General features: G+C 36.0%; 1 protein-coding gene across 2 annotated transcripts; it reads left to right on the top strand.

The window, feature by feature from the left end:
* Positions 1-4,580: 4,580 nt before the first annotated feature.
* Positions 4,581-15,705, top strand: LOC104234688 (uncharacterized). 2 transcript variants are annotated; one of them, XM_070156261.1, is made up of 9 exons: positions 4,581-4,827; positions 6,021-6,203; positions 6,496-6,819; positions 6,967-7,186; positions 8,730-8,876; positions 8,969-9,090; positions 11,860-12,064; positions 14,213-14,466; positions 15,307-15,705. In XM_070156261.1, the coding sequence occupies exons 2-9, from the start codon at positions 6,109-6,111 to the stop codon at positions 15,473-15,475; spliced, it is 1,536 nt and encodes a 511-aa protein (XP_070012362.1). In that variant the 5' UTR covers positions 4,581-4,827; positions 6,021-6,108; the 3' UTR covers positions 15,476-15,705. The 2 variants fall into 2 exon arrangements, with proteins under 2 accessions (XP_070012362.1, XP_009786595.1); XM_009788293.2 differs by having other exon boundaries at positions 6,021-6,215.
* The last annotated feature ends 2,859 nt before the right edge of the window (positions 15,706-18,564 follow it).

The following is an 18,564-nucleotide window of genomic DNA, read 5'->3' as shown; positions in this document are numbered from 1 at the left end:
TTACGAGTCATTAGTGATGTCATTTGGCTTGACTAATGCCTCAACAACCTTCATGGATTTGATGAACTGAGTGTTCAGACTTATTTGGATTCATTTATGATCATCTTCATTGATGATATTATGGTTCACTCTTGCAGTAGAGAGGAGCATGAGCAGGCAGCAACACCCTTAGATTGTACTTCAGACTTTGAAGGATCATCAACTATATACCAAGTTCTCGAAGTATGAGTTCTAGTTCGACTCGGTAGCCTTTTTGGGTCATGTTGTGTCTTCCGAAGGTATCAAGGTGGATCCTAAAAAGATTGAGGTAGTTCATAATGGGCCTAGACCTACTTCAGCTACAAAGATTTGGAACTTCTTGGGTTTGTCGGGTTACTATCGTCGATTCATGGAGGGGTTTTCATCTATCTCAGCCCATTAACCCAAGTTGACTCATAAGGGCACTATTTTCAGATGGTCCGACGAGTATGAGGAGAGCTTTCAAAAGCTCAAGACTTCCTTGACTACTACCCTAGCGTTGGTGTTTCCCAGAAAGCTTACACTATGTATTGTGATACATCGAGCATTGGACTTGATGCGTTATTGAGTTTTAATGGTCGATTCTTGAACTTTGATGTTATTTTTATGATTTGAGATAGCCAGCAAGTTTGTTTGAAATTATTATACTTGTGTAGATGTTTAGATTGGATCCCAAGGGACTCAAGTGAGTTTTGGATGCATTGTATATAGTTTTGGATAGTTGATGCAACAATTGGTGTTGCTGAATTACAGGTCTCACAATTGCGAGAACCTGTTTGCAAATGTGAGCCTCGCATTTGTGATGTCGCGATCGCATTTGCGACAATGGGCATTGCTGGGAGACTTTGAAATTGCTAAGTCAGTATCGCTTTTGCGAGCTAGGGGGTCGCATTTGCGATGCCAGTGTCATAATTACGATACTAAGCAGGTGGTCCGCATTTATGATGAAGGGGGTCTTTGCAAATGTAAAGGAAAAGTCATATTTGCGACATTAGAAGCACTGGAACATTGATTGCTTTTGCGATAAGTGGTTCGTTTTTGCGAACGTTGCAATTGCAAACAAGAGTTCGCAATTGTAATATATGCAGCTGGGTAAAATATTGGGATTTCGGGACTTAGCGTATTTTACACCATTTTTTAATCCTAGATTCTATAGATGCGATTTTAGGAGAGAAATTTCATCCCAAATTCATAAGTTAATAACTTTAGTTCATTTTCAATCAATTTCAATTACTTTTTCATGAATTTTATTATCAAATCTATGAATTTCAAAATAGAAATTGGGAGTTTTGGGTAGAATTTAAGAATTTTATAAAATTAAGATTTAGACCTCAAATTGGGGCCGAATTTCAAAATATATCACATATCCGGCTTTGGGGATGAATGGATAATCAGGATTTAATTTTAATTTCGGATTTCGACCACATGGGCCCGAGTATATTTTTTGTTGACTTTTTCAACTATGTTAAAGACTGAACCTTTTTCATTCGAATGTAGTTTTTAGAGCTTGTTTTTGACTTATTTCAATAATATTTGACTAGAATCAATTGGTTTGGACGCTTGTTCTAAAGGAAAAAAACGTGTTGGATTGTTGATTGTGTTCAAAAAAGAGATAAGTGTCTTGGTTAATCTTGATTTGAGGGAAATAGGGTAGAATCTAGTCTATTTACTATGTGATCTATGTGTTGGGGATGATGTATATGCAAGGTGACAAATGTATATGCGCTGGCCATAGGATAAGCATGCAGGTAAAATTAGCTTTGTTTGTGCCATGTTATCTTTGTATTATGTCTTCAATGCTTTGGATAGATTGTTTAATCCATTAATTATTCATATTCATGTTATTTCTTATATTGAGATTATTATGGTATTGGTTTTTGGTGCTAAATTATTGGAAGATTTTCATATGATGACTTATATTCAAATTCTATTATTGATGTCGAACATGCCTCCACCTTGCTTGGTATTGTGTTGTTTGTGAGAAAAAATGAAATGCACGAAGGGTATTGTTGTGCCTTATTTATATATTGATATTATTGCTTAAGTAAACGTGAGGATAAAGCACGAAAGGGTGATGCCGTGTAAGTGCTTTTATATTATTATGTAAGGATGAGAGTAAAAGCACGAAGAGTAATGTCGTGCACTTGCTTTATATTATAATGTGAGGATGAGAGTAAAATCACGAAAGATGATGTCGTGTAACTTGGTTGGTTTCATTGCTCTTTACTTTGGTACTTGAAATGTGGACTTGGCTTGTGGCTTTGTTATTTACTTTAGAAAGAGGTTTACTTAGTGATACTTTCCCTTATGTTTCCGTTTATTACCCATTTACTTGTGTACTTTTTATCTCATTCTGTTGTCCCTATTCTGTTGTTATATTTGACATTTTATTTGTTATTTCATTATTTCTTGATATATAACTGCATATGTTTATTGTAGGTGTCTTGTCTTAGCCTCGTTAGTACCTCATCGAGGTCAGGCTTGACACTTACTGAGTACATTGGGTCGGTTGTACTCATACTATCCTTCTGCATTTCTTGTGCAAGTCCGAATATTAGTACCAATGGAGTCCTGAGAGCGAATACCAGACGGGTGATTCAACGTAGAGCTGTTTTTCGTTATTAGGCCTTAAGTTGTCTTCCTATTTCCATTGTGCTGTTTTCATTCTTCGGACAGTTTTGTATTTTATTTCAGAATAGCGTATGTAGCTAACTCTAAAAGCTCATGTATTTGTGATTCCACATCTGGGATGGTTTGTGTTAGTATGGATTTTAGACGTATCTTGTCTACTTTAGAGTTGCTTTTACTTATTCTTTTTATCTTGCTGATTAGTCATTTGCTGTTATTCTTTCGTATTTATTTGCTATGTGTTAGCTTGCCTAACAAGCGTTGTTAGGTGCCATCACGATCCTGATTGGTTGGGATTTTGGGCCATGACAAATCCACTTTTGCGAGAAAACGAGGTACGACAATGTCCATTCCACGTGATCACCAAAACATGTATATCATTTAATTAGCTCTTACCAAGTTTATGCAGCTTTACATCAATGATGATTTTCAAAAATGGTGAAAGAAGAAGAATATGTGCCTTAAATAAACGGAATTTGGGAAATTGTTAGGAATGAGGATAATTTTTAAAAGTTTGCTAAAGATAGGGGTCAATTTGGATGGATAATATTACAATAGGTGTAATTTTGGCGAGATAATATAATGAGATGAATATAGACAATATTTGAAAGGAGAGAAGTAAATTTGACCATTTTCTTCCTAATAAATTAGCTCCCATTTGGCCATAGATTTTGGCTTCATTTTTTTAAATTGTTTTTGAAAATATAGTTTGTTTTATGAAATATGATTGTGTTTTGGGAAAAAAACTTCAAAACTTTTCAAGTTCCCAAAAACTGATTTATGAAAGTTTTTGGGTGGAATTTTTTTTACTTACAAAAATTTAACTTTTCTTCGAATAAAATACATGTTCAAGCACAACTTCTAACTTTTAATTATTTTTCAATACAATTTTAAAAACTATTTTTTCAATTAAATCTATGTCCAAATGCTACCTAAGACCTCATTTGTTTGCACTTAATGGAGGTCTGAATCTTAATCATTCAGATCTCATATATTAAGTGCATTTATATTTAAGGTCTGAATTTTAACCATTCAGATCTTAATCATTAAATGTGTTTTTTTTAACTTTACAACCACTTAATGGGTCTGAATAGGTCTGCATGATTAAGATCCATAACTGAGACTTAATTTCATTAAAATGCAATCATCCACATTCATTACTCCCACCACCTACTATTATCTACTACTACTACTACCAACAACAACAACAACCTTAACCATAACCGCCACCATCCACCATACCCACCACCATCATCCTCAACTACAACTACACATTCACTTACCTCAACTACCACAACCAATCACCTCGTCATTATCAACAACCATAGATGGCACCGCTCACCATTATAAACTATCACCACCCACCATTACCTTCCTTAATCACAACCACAACCATCGCCACCACCCACCATTATTAACATTTACCATACACCACCATTATCCTCAATCATAATCGGCTATTGCTACCAATCACCATTAGCTACTACCTAGAACCACCACCATAAACCAAAACCACTACCAATAACGTCTTTAGTCTGCATTCACAAGCACCTCTGTTAGCCATCACCACCTCAACTACCAAATATATATATATATAATTGATAGAATATTAGATTAATTAGTATTTTATTTAAATTTTATGTTTATTAATTATTAGATAAAAATAAATTTTTTTATATTCAGATGCTAAAAAAACAAACAGTCCTAATCATTTAGTATTCATATTTTAATACATATCTTAATATTCAAATGCATATTCAGATTCAAATATCTTAATCTTAATACACATTTTGATATTAAAATATGTATTCAGATTCAGACTGTCTCTTGAAAGAAAACCAATGAGACCTAAGGATGCAATTAATACTTTCCCAAGCTGGATATTAGGGCCTATGTCCCTTAATTTGGTTTATTCATGTGATGATTTGGTGATTATCTCCTGCTTTTCTACTCCTATCGAAAGCGAATGCTGTATTTGGACTATTTGACTAGAAAGTGTCCATCTATCGTCCTGGTACTCACATTTCCGATCGAGTAATCTTCATTGCCACCACTGCTTTCCTCTACCTTCGCTTTCTCTTTTTCTTCTCCTCTGTCCATGGTATCTAGGGTTTTTGTCCTGCTGGAACTACGTATCGTTGTCTCCCTCCCTAAGCTCATTTGCCGTTAAACATCTAATTGGTATGTTTTTAGAGTTCTAACCAATCTGCATTCATCTAGAAATCATTGGTATGTGTATCTCTGTTGCTGATGAAATTGTTTGTTTTTAATTGCTCTGCCGTATTCTGTAAACGTAGTTCTTTCTGTTTGTTGAGGTGAACGCTATATTGAATGAGCTTTCTTATATGGTGAAGGAAAAATGATTCTGTTGAAATAGTGGATGCTACACTACAGCGTGATTAGTGCAATCTAATCTTGCGGGGAATGAAAATTCTAGTTCTTTTCATGCACACGTCTGTACTATATTTCGATCTCATATGATTGTTTATTTCTTTTAAGGATGCAACTGCTAGTTAGCCTTTCTAAAGTTCTATTGACAATTTGTACACCTCCTATATTTTTGAGAAAAATGTAATTTGATACAAGTTTCATGTTTCTGGTGCTTGGAGCTAATAATCTATAAATTAAATAATGAACCATACCAGCGATTCCATCTTGCCAAATTGGGAATATTGTTTATATATCCACACAACAAAGTACAAAGTCTCATAATCAAATCATTATGCAGACTTATTCAAACCGATCAACAGCATAATCTCTATAAGCAGATTTGTAATCTCTATAAGCAGATTTGTTGTCTATCTCTCTATTATTGTATTATCGCTACCTTCTTTTCCTTTCTTTGTCAATACACCCCCGACGTTTTCTTTGTCAATATATCCCCTAAACCAGCCGGGAAGTTCGCTACAGATTTAGCACCGACTTATGTATTGTCGGAAAACTTCAAGTTGATTAAAAATATAACAATAAAGTATAAAAGAAACTCAAACAAAATGGATACAATATACAGTCAAAAGATTTACGGAATTCTAATTAACTCTATTGTAAAAAAGAAGGCAAATATTTATTTTTGTTCTTGTTGGAACTAAGATGTATGGTGAGAACATGTTTCATTCATAAATTATGAAAGGTGCACGGTCATGTTTTTTCTTTTTGCAAATTAAGAGTGACAATGCACTTAAAACTCTCATATTTTGACCACAAGTCTGCTGGCTTTTCATTTACTCCAAGTATAAAAGAAAAAGGCAAAACATGGAACTTAGCATGCTGCGTGGAAAAGGAATGAAATGAGAGAAGCATTTCATATTAGAGGACTTTTTCTTTGGTGACTGGATGCTCATGAGAGTAATTATTATCATTTGTTGTTTATGCAGTTGTTGCTTTGGAAGCCTAGGCAGTGCGAGCATCTTGCAGCATGTTGAAAAGCAATTGATTCTTTTGACTAGGAAAACAAAATTACATATGGCAGGACAAGTGGCTTTCTGTTCAAGTTTTAACCTGCTTGACTATGGAAAGTTCTCAAAACAACAACTCTTCATGCCTAAAAGTTCACCTATGTTAGTACGCAGGTCTTGTTTCCTGATCTAGCCACTTATATTTCTCAGGATTTAGTTGCAAAAAAAAAAAGATAAAGATATGAAAAGAAGACTGCGTCACCCTAACGCTTTTTTATGCCCTTAGGGTTGCAGGTTACGAAATTCAAATCTTAGGCTTCCACGTCGAATAGATATAGGCTTTCCTCTTCTTTGCTGTTGCATAGCCATCAGTATAATAGGGTCACTGCCATTAAAAAGAAAAAGAAAAAAACTTTACTTTAGTGATGTCTGATATGTGCTATCTTTGGCTCAGGGGATTTTACTTTGAGAGTTGTAAAGTATCCTGCTTGCCATCATTGAGCGTTCGGAAGTCCATTACACCGTACTTAATAAAACTGGAGAGAAGATCAAACATGCAGAGTTGCAAGAGGTGCTTTTGCCTAGCATCTCTGCTTGATGCTGACGCTGCAGTAACTTTCGAATGGGTTCCTACCATTGACCAAATGCTTCTCATGACTAGTATAGTGCTTACATATATAGCTGGAGTGATACCTTCCGAAGAAAATTCTACTTTAGATGCTAGAGGAAAGATCCGAAGCGGAAATGTTGACACTAACGGATCATCCGTTTTGGGTAGGTAAGAATGGTTGTTAGACGAGAGCTTTGTTTTATTGGAAGTCGTGTTGTTGGTTGATTGAAGGTGCATTTCAGTCTTTGGCGTTGTTTGATACTTTGATCTATGTATCACTTTTCATTGTTGCACCTTTTCCATGTTTAATTGCAGTGAGAGGAAAAATGATGATCGCATCAGCATAGAGTTTGCATGGGATGTAGTAAAAGGAAAACTGATGAATTCTCTCTCTTCCATAAAACGAGGGGATATTGGTGCTACAAGCCTTGAATCTGAACAGAGACATGGAAAACAGCCTTCAAATTTGTCTGCCCTTGCTCAAGGTCCAAGGTTAAGGTTGATGTGGACGTCTTTTCAGTTACTCAAGAAAGAGGCAGGCACTGTCTCTATCATTGCCTTATGCATTTGAATAAAACATCTTGGTGATAATGGAAAACCTGTTTGATACTAAAAAATTAGGTAATCTTGGCTGTACTAGACTGATTTATTCATGTAATTACAGTAATTAATGGAGCAAAATAAAGGATATTAGGTAGTTTTGAATTATTTTTGTTAAGAAAACAACTCATACACCTGAAAAATATGGGATAGTTAATTACGACCACTAGATCCTTCATATTTTTTTTTTTGATCAAAAGAATGACTCAACTAGTCTTGAACATCTTGGTGATACTCCCTCCTATCCACAATAAGTGACCATTTTACCTTTTTATTTTGGTCCAAATAAGTGCCCATTTACATAATCAAGAAGGAATTAATTTTATTTTTCCAAAATTTGCCCTTGTTTACATATTTCAATTTGTCAAGGTAACAACTAATTAAGGTTAATTTTGTGAATACATCTTTTCTTCTCTAGGAGTTCGTATTTCCTTAATGGATGTGCCAAAGGTAAAATGGTCACTTATTGTGGACCGGAGGGAGTATTATAAAATGGAAGTTTCTTGTTTGGTACTAAAAATTCAGGTAAACTTGGCTGAAGTAGACTAATTTACTCATGAAACTAGTGGAGATAATAAAGAATTAGGTACATCTGAATTGGATTTGTTAAGAAAACAACTCATGCACCTGACCAATAGGGTATCAAACGTACTGGTACGACACAACCAATCTTGAAACAATAAAATAATGACTTAACCAATCTTGAAAATGAGGTGGGCAACTAGTTATAGTATCCCTTGCAAGCCAAACGACGGACATCTTGTGGTGTGGATAACATAACACAAGGCTGGACATTGGGTAGTACAAAAACATAGATGGGTTTGGCTTTGATACCTTGTTAAGAAAATAGCTCATACGCTTGACCAACGAGTCCCACATTGGTTGACGGTATGAGCATCATTTCTCTAATCTTGGACAATTCTCATCTCATGAGCTAGCTTTTGGGATTAAGTTAGGTCTAATGTCCATTTTTCTTAACATTGAATCGGCACCATACTCATCCCTAATGTTGGGTTCCCAATTATGTGCTCATTTAATCTTATCTCGCTCCAGATGTCCAGCTCTGGCATGTGGAGGGGTGTTAAATTCCCACATTGATTTAGGGTATGGTTGTAGTCACTTTATAAGGTCTGGAACAATCATCACATTTAAGCTAACTTTCAAGGTTGAGTTAGGTCCAAGGTCCATCATCTAAATAGCCTTATAAAGAAAAAAGTCCATTTTCTTAATAGGTGTCAGTTGAGCATAGTTTGCACTGCTAAGATTTATTATGAATGCAGCATTTTCTTTATCAATATTTTTGAGTCAGATATTTGGGGTCTATGACAAAATTTGTCTGGTACTGGGGCATTAGCCTTTTAATGATTCACATCGACAGTAATTGGAAGACGGAAGAGCAGAACTGTTGGTTATACAGTTCCTTTTTTGTTACTTTTCTTTCCTTTTCAGTCTTTAATTACAGGTTTGCACCTTAACAGGTTGATAATATTTCTGCAAATGCTGTTACCTTTAGCAGTGGCAACCTGTTGGCCATTTTTAATGATGTCATTCAGACGTTGTGTCAGCCTTTATGTGTTACTTGGCTGGAAGAGGAACTCTCTTTGAGAAATGGCAATACTAACAAGGTATGACTTGAAACATATACTTGAATTTTGGAAAGAACATAGGCTCAAGTCTGTTTATATTTAGATCTTTCTTCTTCCTATTACATTGTCAGGAATGTCTTTCTTCACTGGTTAATAACTTAAACGGATATGGAGTCCTGACAAACATCAGAAAGTCGGGGAAGGACCATCTATTTGCTGAATTAATCTGTGTTCTTAGATTTGGTTCTGTCAGGTAAGAAACCAGCCCTTGCTTCTCTTAGTCATATGAATATAGAATGGACAATAATTCTTATGTTTATTTCTTCTATTCGTTTACCTTTTCTTTGAGTAAAGAACTAGTGATTAAGCCTGCTGTCAACAATATTCCTGCTATATTCATGTATGTGTACTTTTAGCAGAATGAATTGCCTTGATTCTTTCATTCTGAACTGTCTGTAGGAGCTTTTGATGTTTGAAAAAGGCTTATGTTTTTGCTGGCTGTTTCTTTGAACAATTTTCATTTTAACTTCAAAGGCTTATGTTTTTCCGGCTATTTCTTTGAGCAATTTTCATTTTAACTTCACTAGGAAATCTTTTTCCAACCCTTACTTATTTGAGAGAATATATCCGTTCCACATTGGTCGAGCAAGGGTTTCCAAGGGATTTATAAGGTCTTGGGCTACTCTGCCCATTGCCTTAACGCTTTTCTTTTTTGTGTGTGTGTGTGGGGGGGGGGGGATCGTCAAATTCTTTCACCTTACATCAGAATCGGTTGATCGATGGTTTAGGCCGTGGCTCTAAGAGGTGGCTTGGGCTCGGAGTGGGGGTGATAATTGCCAAGAATGATTGCCTGGACCTAAGGAGTGGGTGCCAATCGTGATAAGCTGGTCGATTTAAATTTGTAATGAACCAACTTGAACAAGGACCTATCCCACAACAATTTCAAATAGTGTGGTGAGTTTATAGATTGAATAAGCTCTCCCACCTAACAAGCTAGTCTTTCGGGTTGTGCTTTATGGTTCATTTTATAACAATTGGTATTAGAGTTGGTGGAGGTTTTCTAATACCATCCTTCTTTGCATCATGTGGAACATTTGGTTGGAGAGGAAGAGTAGGTGTTTTGAAGGCAAAATCTCTCATATCACCATTGTGAAGAATAGATGTTTGCAGAATTTATATTTTTGGTGTAAGGAAAGAGTAGATGAAGATTTGTTTCAGTATTTGAAGATTTTGGATATGCTGAGTTGACTGTAACAGCTATTCCAGTCTTTGTTTGTACTTTTCTATACCTCGGTACTTACTTTCAATAAAATTTTCCAATCTTACTAAAAAAGAGTTGGTAGAGGTTCTCAGTTGGAGAGTCACTACCACTATAAAGAAAGTATTATCAAGTGCTTGGCTCAAGAAGAATCGGGCTCTCATGTAGGAGGATGCTTTGTATACAACAACAACAACAACAACAAAAAAACCAGTGGGACCCCACAAGTGGGCTTTGGGGAGGGTAGTGTGTATGCAGGCCGTGCCCCTACCCTGAGAAGGTAGAGAGGCTGTTTTGTTTAACTAAATAAATAGTAATAAAAAATGCCAACTCTTTTGCAGTTTAAGCTTTTAGATAAGGTTTTTAGACAATTCAACAAGGTAGCAGAGTATTTACGACCCTGACAAATATTCAAGTAGCTTCTGCATATCGATATGTAGCATATTTGATGCTGCTTGGGAACCACTGGTATTGTTATGCACTTCCTAAGTTTTCAAACATCCAAGGAAAAAGAAAAAAACTATACCGACACCATATACACCAACAAGCTAAATGGGTAACTGGAAATCAGCCTTCCCAGATGCCTATTATTTAAGAAGAATTTTCCTGTGCGAGTAATAGGGTCGAACATAAGCTGCAGACAGCATTCACTATAAGGGGGGTAAGGCCCTACTAATTCTCTGCCTTGATTAAAGGAAGCTGGGGCTTGCTACAGAGGGCTCAAAGATACGAGAGGTTGCAGAAGACCAAGGAAAAAAGAATGTCTTGCTTTTCTGGCAGTTTTCCGAAGTCACAAAATCAAAGTCATACACCACCAAAGAAGCAATCATCGAATTTCAGCACGGCTGCCAGTTTTCTCAAAAACAAACCCTTTTGCTTTTCTTCAATCTTGGAAATCACATATCTGTATGCCTTCTTCCTCTTCAGCTCCAAGAATGCATACTGACATGGCCTTATGCGTCCTACTTCGAATTGTTCTTTCTTTCATATGTTTACCATCTGTGACTTTTTTGGTGACTGTTCCATAACACAGTGAACCTTTTGGATGAGTGTTTGGCATTATTGCTCTTTCTGGTGGCCCTTACGATGACACCTCCTTTGTCCTGCTTTACAGTCATGCTTCCAGAAATTTTTTCAAGCAAAACAGTCTCTATGTTTTACCATTGAATTTCCAAGAACTTCTCTAGAAAGTCTTCTATTCCTGTTCTTCATGTTGTTAGAGTTTCAGCCTCTAGAAAAATCTTTTTTCTTCTTTTTCTTTATGCTGTCAATGTTCGGGTATTGAGTCCCTCTTTCGAACATTGTTTTTTCTTGTTGTGTCAGAAGAATCTTTTTGTCATCCTTTATTTCATGCTACCACATTGGTATTAGGGTAGTTCTTAGTGGATCTGTATCAGTTTATGGATTCCTGGATTTTTTAGGTGGAATGTAGGAAGTGTTTGTTGTTTTGGGATGTTCTCTGTATCTTTAAATACCATCTTGGTACTGTTTTAATAAAATCTTTACCTTCTCAAGAAGAAAAAAAAATTCATGCTACCACATTTTTGGATATCTCCCGTGAACATTAAAGTCTTTTCAAATAGTCACTATAGCTTCACTGAAACAGAACAAAAGTTCTGGTCTGCTACTGTTTCTTATGTTCTCCTCACAGTTGGTATGGTTTGATGTCCCTATGGAGTCTGGATACTCCCAACCCAAAAGGAAAAAAAATAGAGAGAAAAATCCAGAAGATGCCTTAATGTTCTCTAATGTCTATCATGGCAGGAAAGCTGGCTTTTATAGTGATAGCTTGTTTATGGAGCATGGAGTCTCTATACTGGAGGATTTGGTGATAATGTTGGCAGATGGGATTGCGAGTATGTATTTGGAGCTTATGTCTGTTGATAGTAGTATGTCAAATGAAATGAACAACCTAGGGTTGAGTTTGTGTACATTGTCAACGCGGGCACTTCAGAAATTACGCAATGAGGTATTACTTCTCTGTGGCTTCAAATTTTTTTTTAATCGTGTTAATCATGGATCCTCCTCTGTATATATTCACAACTTGTCTTCATTCAGAATCGCATCTTCTCTTTCTTAGATATTCTTGTCCACCTCATTTTGATGGAGACTATAAGTTGATACTTCAGGGTTCTGCCTGCTGGCTTTTGTTTTATGTGCCATGTTACCGGTTGGTATTGGCATTGCATTTTTCCTTTATTTGTCATAATACAAGTTTAAACTAAAGTCATTAATGATCGAAATGATCCTTTTTCTCTAGCAAGTTGATATGCTGGACTTGTCTCCTAAAGAATCTGAAGAAAAGACGAAGCCTAGAAGAAACTAAAGTTTGAGGTGTATAATTGACATGGTTATGCATTAAACGTGTAAATTTCATGGCATAAATATTGAGTTGCGCATCTTATATTTTGTAGACTGCTGTTCTAAGTAGGCTTAGAGCTTTTAGGGATGGGGAAACAAGGATTAATTAAAGTTTCACATGTCACCTCCAACTACTCTCACTGCTAAATTTCCGGGATTTTTTATGGAGAAAGTCACTGGAAAGGCGGTAAAAATAAATTTCTGTCGGTCCACGGCTTCATAGAGGTCGAATACCAACTTGTTGAAATGAATTTTTAACAGAAATGAGATGTTGTCGATACTTTTTGACGGCATTTTCAACTACCCTTGTTGTATGAAAGAGCTTGTGATAGTTTGAAACTTTTCAATGGCCTGGCCATTGTTATATTAAAATGTTAGAATAGTATGACGGTTCTATGTGCTAAATCCTCGTCTTCCCCTCACAATACTAAACACTCCCCTGCCAGTCAATTCAACCTTTCTCCAAAGGTTCATTGAGAAAATTGGTAGATGACGTTGTTACAACATTGGTCAGAAGACTCCTCGAAAATAATAATTTGGCCCTTCCGACCCTCATGATGATGACGAGGGGGATGCCGATGAGTATCTATTGTTGTTTTTGAATGCACTAAACAATAGATTTGGTTGTTTTTCTAAGCAATATGTAAAGCTAACTAATATTTCGTTTTGACATTGGTAATTGCTTATGTAATGTTTTTTTCGTTTGATATTCTGATGTTGGTGAATGCGTTTGTTGTTTGGTGGAGGTTTAGTGGATTATTAGATGTGCTTGTTTGTTGAAGTTGATAGGTAATGCGTTAGACATAAAACTAAAACAGTATTGCAGTATAATCTCCAGATTTTTGACGGATTTCCTGGGTAAAGCCTCCGAAAAAGGTAAAAAAGATTCTTGAAAATGACTTAACCACCGAAAGTGCAGAATATTTTTCCAAAATGTGACATTTTCCAATGGCAGGCTGTAAAAAATCTATTTACTGATGGAAGGCCATTGAAAAGTCTCAAACCATCACTAGCTCTTTCATACACCAAGGGCAGTTAAAATGCTGTCGAAAAGTATTGATGACAACTCTTTTCCCTCAAAAATTCATTGAGACGAGTTGGTTCTCTGAAGCCTCAAAAGCTGTCCAAAATTTATTATTTCCAACGGCTTCCTTCGTAAAAAATCGCGGAAATTCTAGCAGTGAATGGTCTTGTTAGCTGATATAATAATGTGGCAGCTTCTTTTCTCTCTGGTTAACTGAACTTCTCCTTCCCTGTCAAAGGATTTCATGGACTTCGATGTGGTTTGGCTGATTATTAGGTTAACGTTTTCTCCAATCGCTACTTATATATGGGAATACCGGGTTGCTACTGCACATAGTCTTTACTGAAACAGTGGAGATCTAATGATCTTTACTGAATAATGAAAATAGCCGCATTCTGCAGGGGAGATTATCTGAATATGGGGAGCAGCCAAGTCTCTAATTCTGCATGAAAAAGACAAATTTCATGATAACTGACGGTGGATGAATTTGGTGGAGGATATGCATTAAATATCAAAAGCCCGTGTACCTTCTTGGTACACCTTTTATTAATAATACTTTACCTTATCGAAAGAGAAAAAACCATTAAATATCAAAATAAACTTTTGGAAAATCACAAATATTTTGGAGTCTAGAGCTATAAGCCACCTGCCATGTCTGAGAGGGACATGCATTTTGCAATTTATAATATATTGATCTACTGATGAATTTTTGCCTTTCAAATGTTTTAACAGGTTGCTCTGAAACAGTGGATGCATCAGAACATGGACGCAGTTGTTTCCATGTACGAAGATCGGTTTGACTTGTGCACATTGCAATGCCATCTTATCGAGGAATCTAGCAAGAGCAAAGTTCAAAATGTGAAGTGGTGGGAGAAGATTAGGGTGATGAGTTCTCAGCCTGTTTTATCTCAACTGAATACTGTTGTGATCAACCAAATCTCTGTAGCTGTTAAACGAACCAAGGAACTTAGGGCCTTAACTGGGTGGTAAGTAGAGTCCTTCATTTGTCATGCTTTATTTCATATCATGCATTTAATTTTTTTGTCTTCTTCCTGTGATGTAGTGGACCCCGGGATCTTCTCGGATAATTGTCAAGGTTCTTAGTTATAGATGTTTCATATGATTTTGGTTTTCAGTTCATTACCTGCGATGCTTGGGTCCGGATGTTAGAAAAAATTAGCTTTGGTCCAAATGTTGGAGCTGATATGTCCTTAGTTATCAAATGTAGTAATAAGATAATTTTATGACCATAGACAGAGGAAATGCATGATTGCTTACCGAGGGAGTTACACTGTTAATTGGTTACGCTAAGGTGACAGAATTGCAATTATAATTAAAGGACATGATAGTAAGTTTCAGAGCACTTGCTCTACTACTGACCAATTAGGAAATTGTTGGTAAAATTGCGGGCTGTTGTACAAACGTGAAGTGTGCCAGGTTTATATTATTGAGCCTGACAAAATAATGAGAATCTTTGTTTTTTGTCAACTAATTAGTTGATCTTTTTAATTATCAAATGCTGCAGAGCTGCCCAAAAGATTGGGCATGCTGTTCAAATTGAGAATTGTTCGTAGACAGCGAGAAGTTGTTTCCACATATCCTGGTTGTGGATCGGTCTTTTTAGTTGGTATATTACATCACTGATTATATTGGCATCTCAAAATGTTGAAGCCTTACTTTTTGGTCAATTAAGTCTTATTCCATAGATAAAGATACATGGAAAAGCTGTTTTGAATCTTGTTACTGCCCTACGTCTTTGCTTGTGCAGGCATTAGCAAGCCCGAAGTATAATTTACTTACTGTCGTTATCTTTCTTTACCTTTCAGGAGATATTACTACAGTCTTCTCCTTGAATTGGCTGATATTGCAATGCCGGTGATAAGAACTGTTATTTCTAAGCTGAGCGATGCTATCTCATTCTTTTTGGTTTGCTTGATAGGACGGTCTTTGGGGCTTATCTACACTGGGATAAGGCAATCCCTGCGGTGGAAGTAAGATCTAGCAGTTATTCACTTCCCTTTTTGTGTTCATTACAAATTTTCAACTCATTTTCTTCATTGTTTATAGATGTAGTGAGAATACCAGCTTCAATTCTTTTTAGGCCCATTTGAGCATCCCCTGGTTAGATTTTAACTTCACGATTCAGTTTGTTTTCTAGTACTAGTTAAAGATTCATACTGTTGAAGGAATTTGCTAAAAGTTACTGTTCTATTTCTCGCTGGCAAGTTTACTTTATGACTGTGGAAGAATTTATTCAGGTATCATTCATTTGTCTGAGATCGAGTTTCGAATTTGAGGCTCCGACTCTGCTTCCGATTTTTGTTGTTGAAAGAATTGAGAGATGCAACGCACGAATATATTACATTATTTGAATTATCAAAGAGAAAATTTCTAACATAGCATAAAGAGCAGTTTTTTTTTTTGGTTTTTAAAAACCTTTAATTAGTGGAAGACGAACAAGTTTTCCTCCCAACTGCTAGGCCATCATATTTGATCTCCAATTCAAGTAGCGGAAAACAGAAATGGACAAGGAAACAAAAGCTGAAGCTTTGGAATGTGATGGTGCTTACTGAAAGCGCTACATCCTTCTCTTTTTTATTTGTTCTTTTTCCAAAAAAAAAAAAAAAAAAGCTGCTCGGCAAATATTTTCTACACCAGTACTCTAGTTTGACCGCTTCTGGTTACACACACCACTAAAAGTCAAATATGATCTACGTAGCATAGGTGTTGCTACTCTTTTGACTCTGTAATTACTGTATTTTACTCGAGCTAGTCTGGTTCACACTGTTATCTTGTGGCATTAGTGGCTAGACCAAAGAATTCAAGCTGAAGAATCCTGAATTCATGTAAAACTGCAGTAATAGATGTATGAGTTAAAATCTATCTTTAGGATATTTAAACCAAGATACCATTAGGGGAAGAGTTCCCAAGTCGCCCTTTATCGAAATGGTCTGAGAAGCGACTTTAGGATATTTAAACCAAGATAGCATTAGGGAAAGAGTTCCCAAGTCGCCCTTTATCGAAATGGTCTGAGAAGCGACTAAGTTTGTGGTCGAGGAGTCAACAAAGGACGAAGTTGAAGAATCAACAAGGGTCGAGGCCGAGGTTGAGCGCTTTTGTCGAGGTTACAATGCTAGTTTCAAGATATGATATGACAGAGAATATTCTAGTGAATATTCTTTGCACTTGTACTATTAGGGTTTGTTAGGAGTATGTTCCCTATAAATAGAAAAAGATTCTATGATAGAGGACATGTGATATTCATTTTGTAAAAACAGATACTTTGACTTGAGAAAGAGAATAAATCTCATTTGCTAAGATACAAACATCACATTTTTACTGAGATTCTTGTCGATATCTTTCCATTAGATTCGAGAATAACCCGAATGTTCAAGGGATTGTCTATCATTCATCATTGTCAGAAAGAATATCCACTCACTCCATCATTTCTTGGGTGACACATTCATTCTATTTTCTTAAATACCATTTATTGTTGTTCATTGTTATTTCTAATTTGTGGAATGTTTACTATATATCACTACCATTGTTCGACCATACTTGCATAGTATTTATTGCTTCTTTAAGAACCTCATATAAGGATATTAATAATTTGGCGCCGTCTGTGGGGATTTCTTAGTTAAATTTTTAGTTTTCTCTAGATCTATAATTAACATAGGTCACTAACGTCAAAAAACCCAAGTTCTCCTTTTTTTTTTTTTTTTTGTATACAAAACCTAGGGACGGCTCAAGAATATTGAAGACCTAAAGCCAAACTTTATTAGAGCGCCTTAAACTTTAAAAAGAAATTCATATTAATTTGGTTCATGTTTTATAGTTGACATATGTGTATTCTGTTAAATAATTAAAAAAATTCAGTAATGGACAACTATGAGGTAAAAATAAGAAATTTCAAATCCAGAAAAAAATATAGAAATTTAAAAAAATAGAACTTGATTCTAGAAGTTTATAACTTGATATTAGAATAAAATTTTATTGTTTTAATTTGTTTGTTGTAACGCTTATGAACATGAGAAAGAATGAATGAAAAATACTAATTTTAATTTACTCAATATCTTTCCGCCCTTGGTTTTTTGGAGAATAGTTAACTTAGTATTAATTAGAGAAAGAAAAGTAAATATAAAATACAAGTATTATTATGAGGAAAAAAAGGAATATTAGTATTAGAATGTAAATTAACTATTAGTCACCATAAATCACATTGGCAAAATAATCAATTTCTTTTTCTTTGAAGATCTTACACTTTGTTTCATAAATATTTAATATTTTTTAGAAAAATTACCACATAATTAGTATATTATAAGTTTAAAAATGGGGCCCTAAAAATTTGGAGGCCTAAAACCATTGGGCCGGCACTGACAAAACCCTACATGGCAGGTAACCAAGAAGAAAGGACGAGAATAACAAGTGACTTACCAACCAACCTCATGAATGTCATAAATGAAAGCTGTAAAATGGTAGGTTAGGACACGACGCCCAATGCGTCCCCTAGGCGAGAAAGGTCACCGCCCCCATACTGTAGTATAACAAAACCGGGCATCCACGTCTACAGAGGAAGGGATGCCCCCGGTTGCGAAAACATTCCTCGAGGCATGGCTAACTGACATGCTAACAAGCGTCCTCAACAAACCCGCTCCAGGCACGACTGTAGAAATCCCAAGGACTTGCACGATACAATAGGCGAGTAGTGCAACTGACCCCTCCCCCCAACGATAAGTATAACTCACAATGTTATTGATAGTGCAAGTGACAACGCCCTCACTGCCATTCTAAAAAGGACGGAAGAAATGGAGAATGAAAACAAGGGACTCTGAAACAATATGAAAGAGCACTAAGAGCGAGTTGACAAGATACCGAACAAATCCGAAAACGAGCACAGGAGAGACTTCCTATTCTTTGGTCTATGGGGCAGAGATAGTAATATCAGTCGAGGTCGGAGAACCCAGCCTAAGGTGGTCCTATGAAAGCGGCACGAGTAACGACAAGAGCGGAAGGCAGGAACTCGACGAAGTTAACGAACGAATAGATATGGCCTATATAAGAATGGTCGCCCAAAAACAACAAGC

This window comes from Nicotiana sylvestris, chromosome 9 (assembly GCF_000393655.2).
Source record: "Nicotiana sylvestris chromosome 9, ASM39365v2, whole genome shotgun sequence".
Classification (NCBI taxonomy): Eukaryota; Viridiplantae; Streptophyta; class Magnoliopsida; order Solanales; family Solanaceae; genus Nicotiana; species Nicotiana sylvestris.
This window is presented reverse-complemented; position numbering and strand designations above follow the sequence as displayed.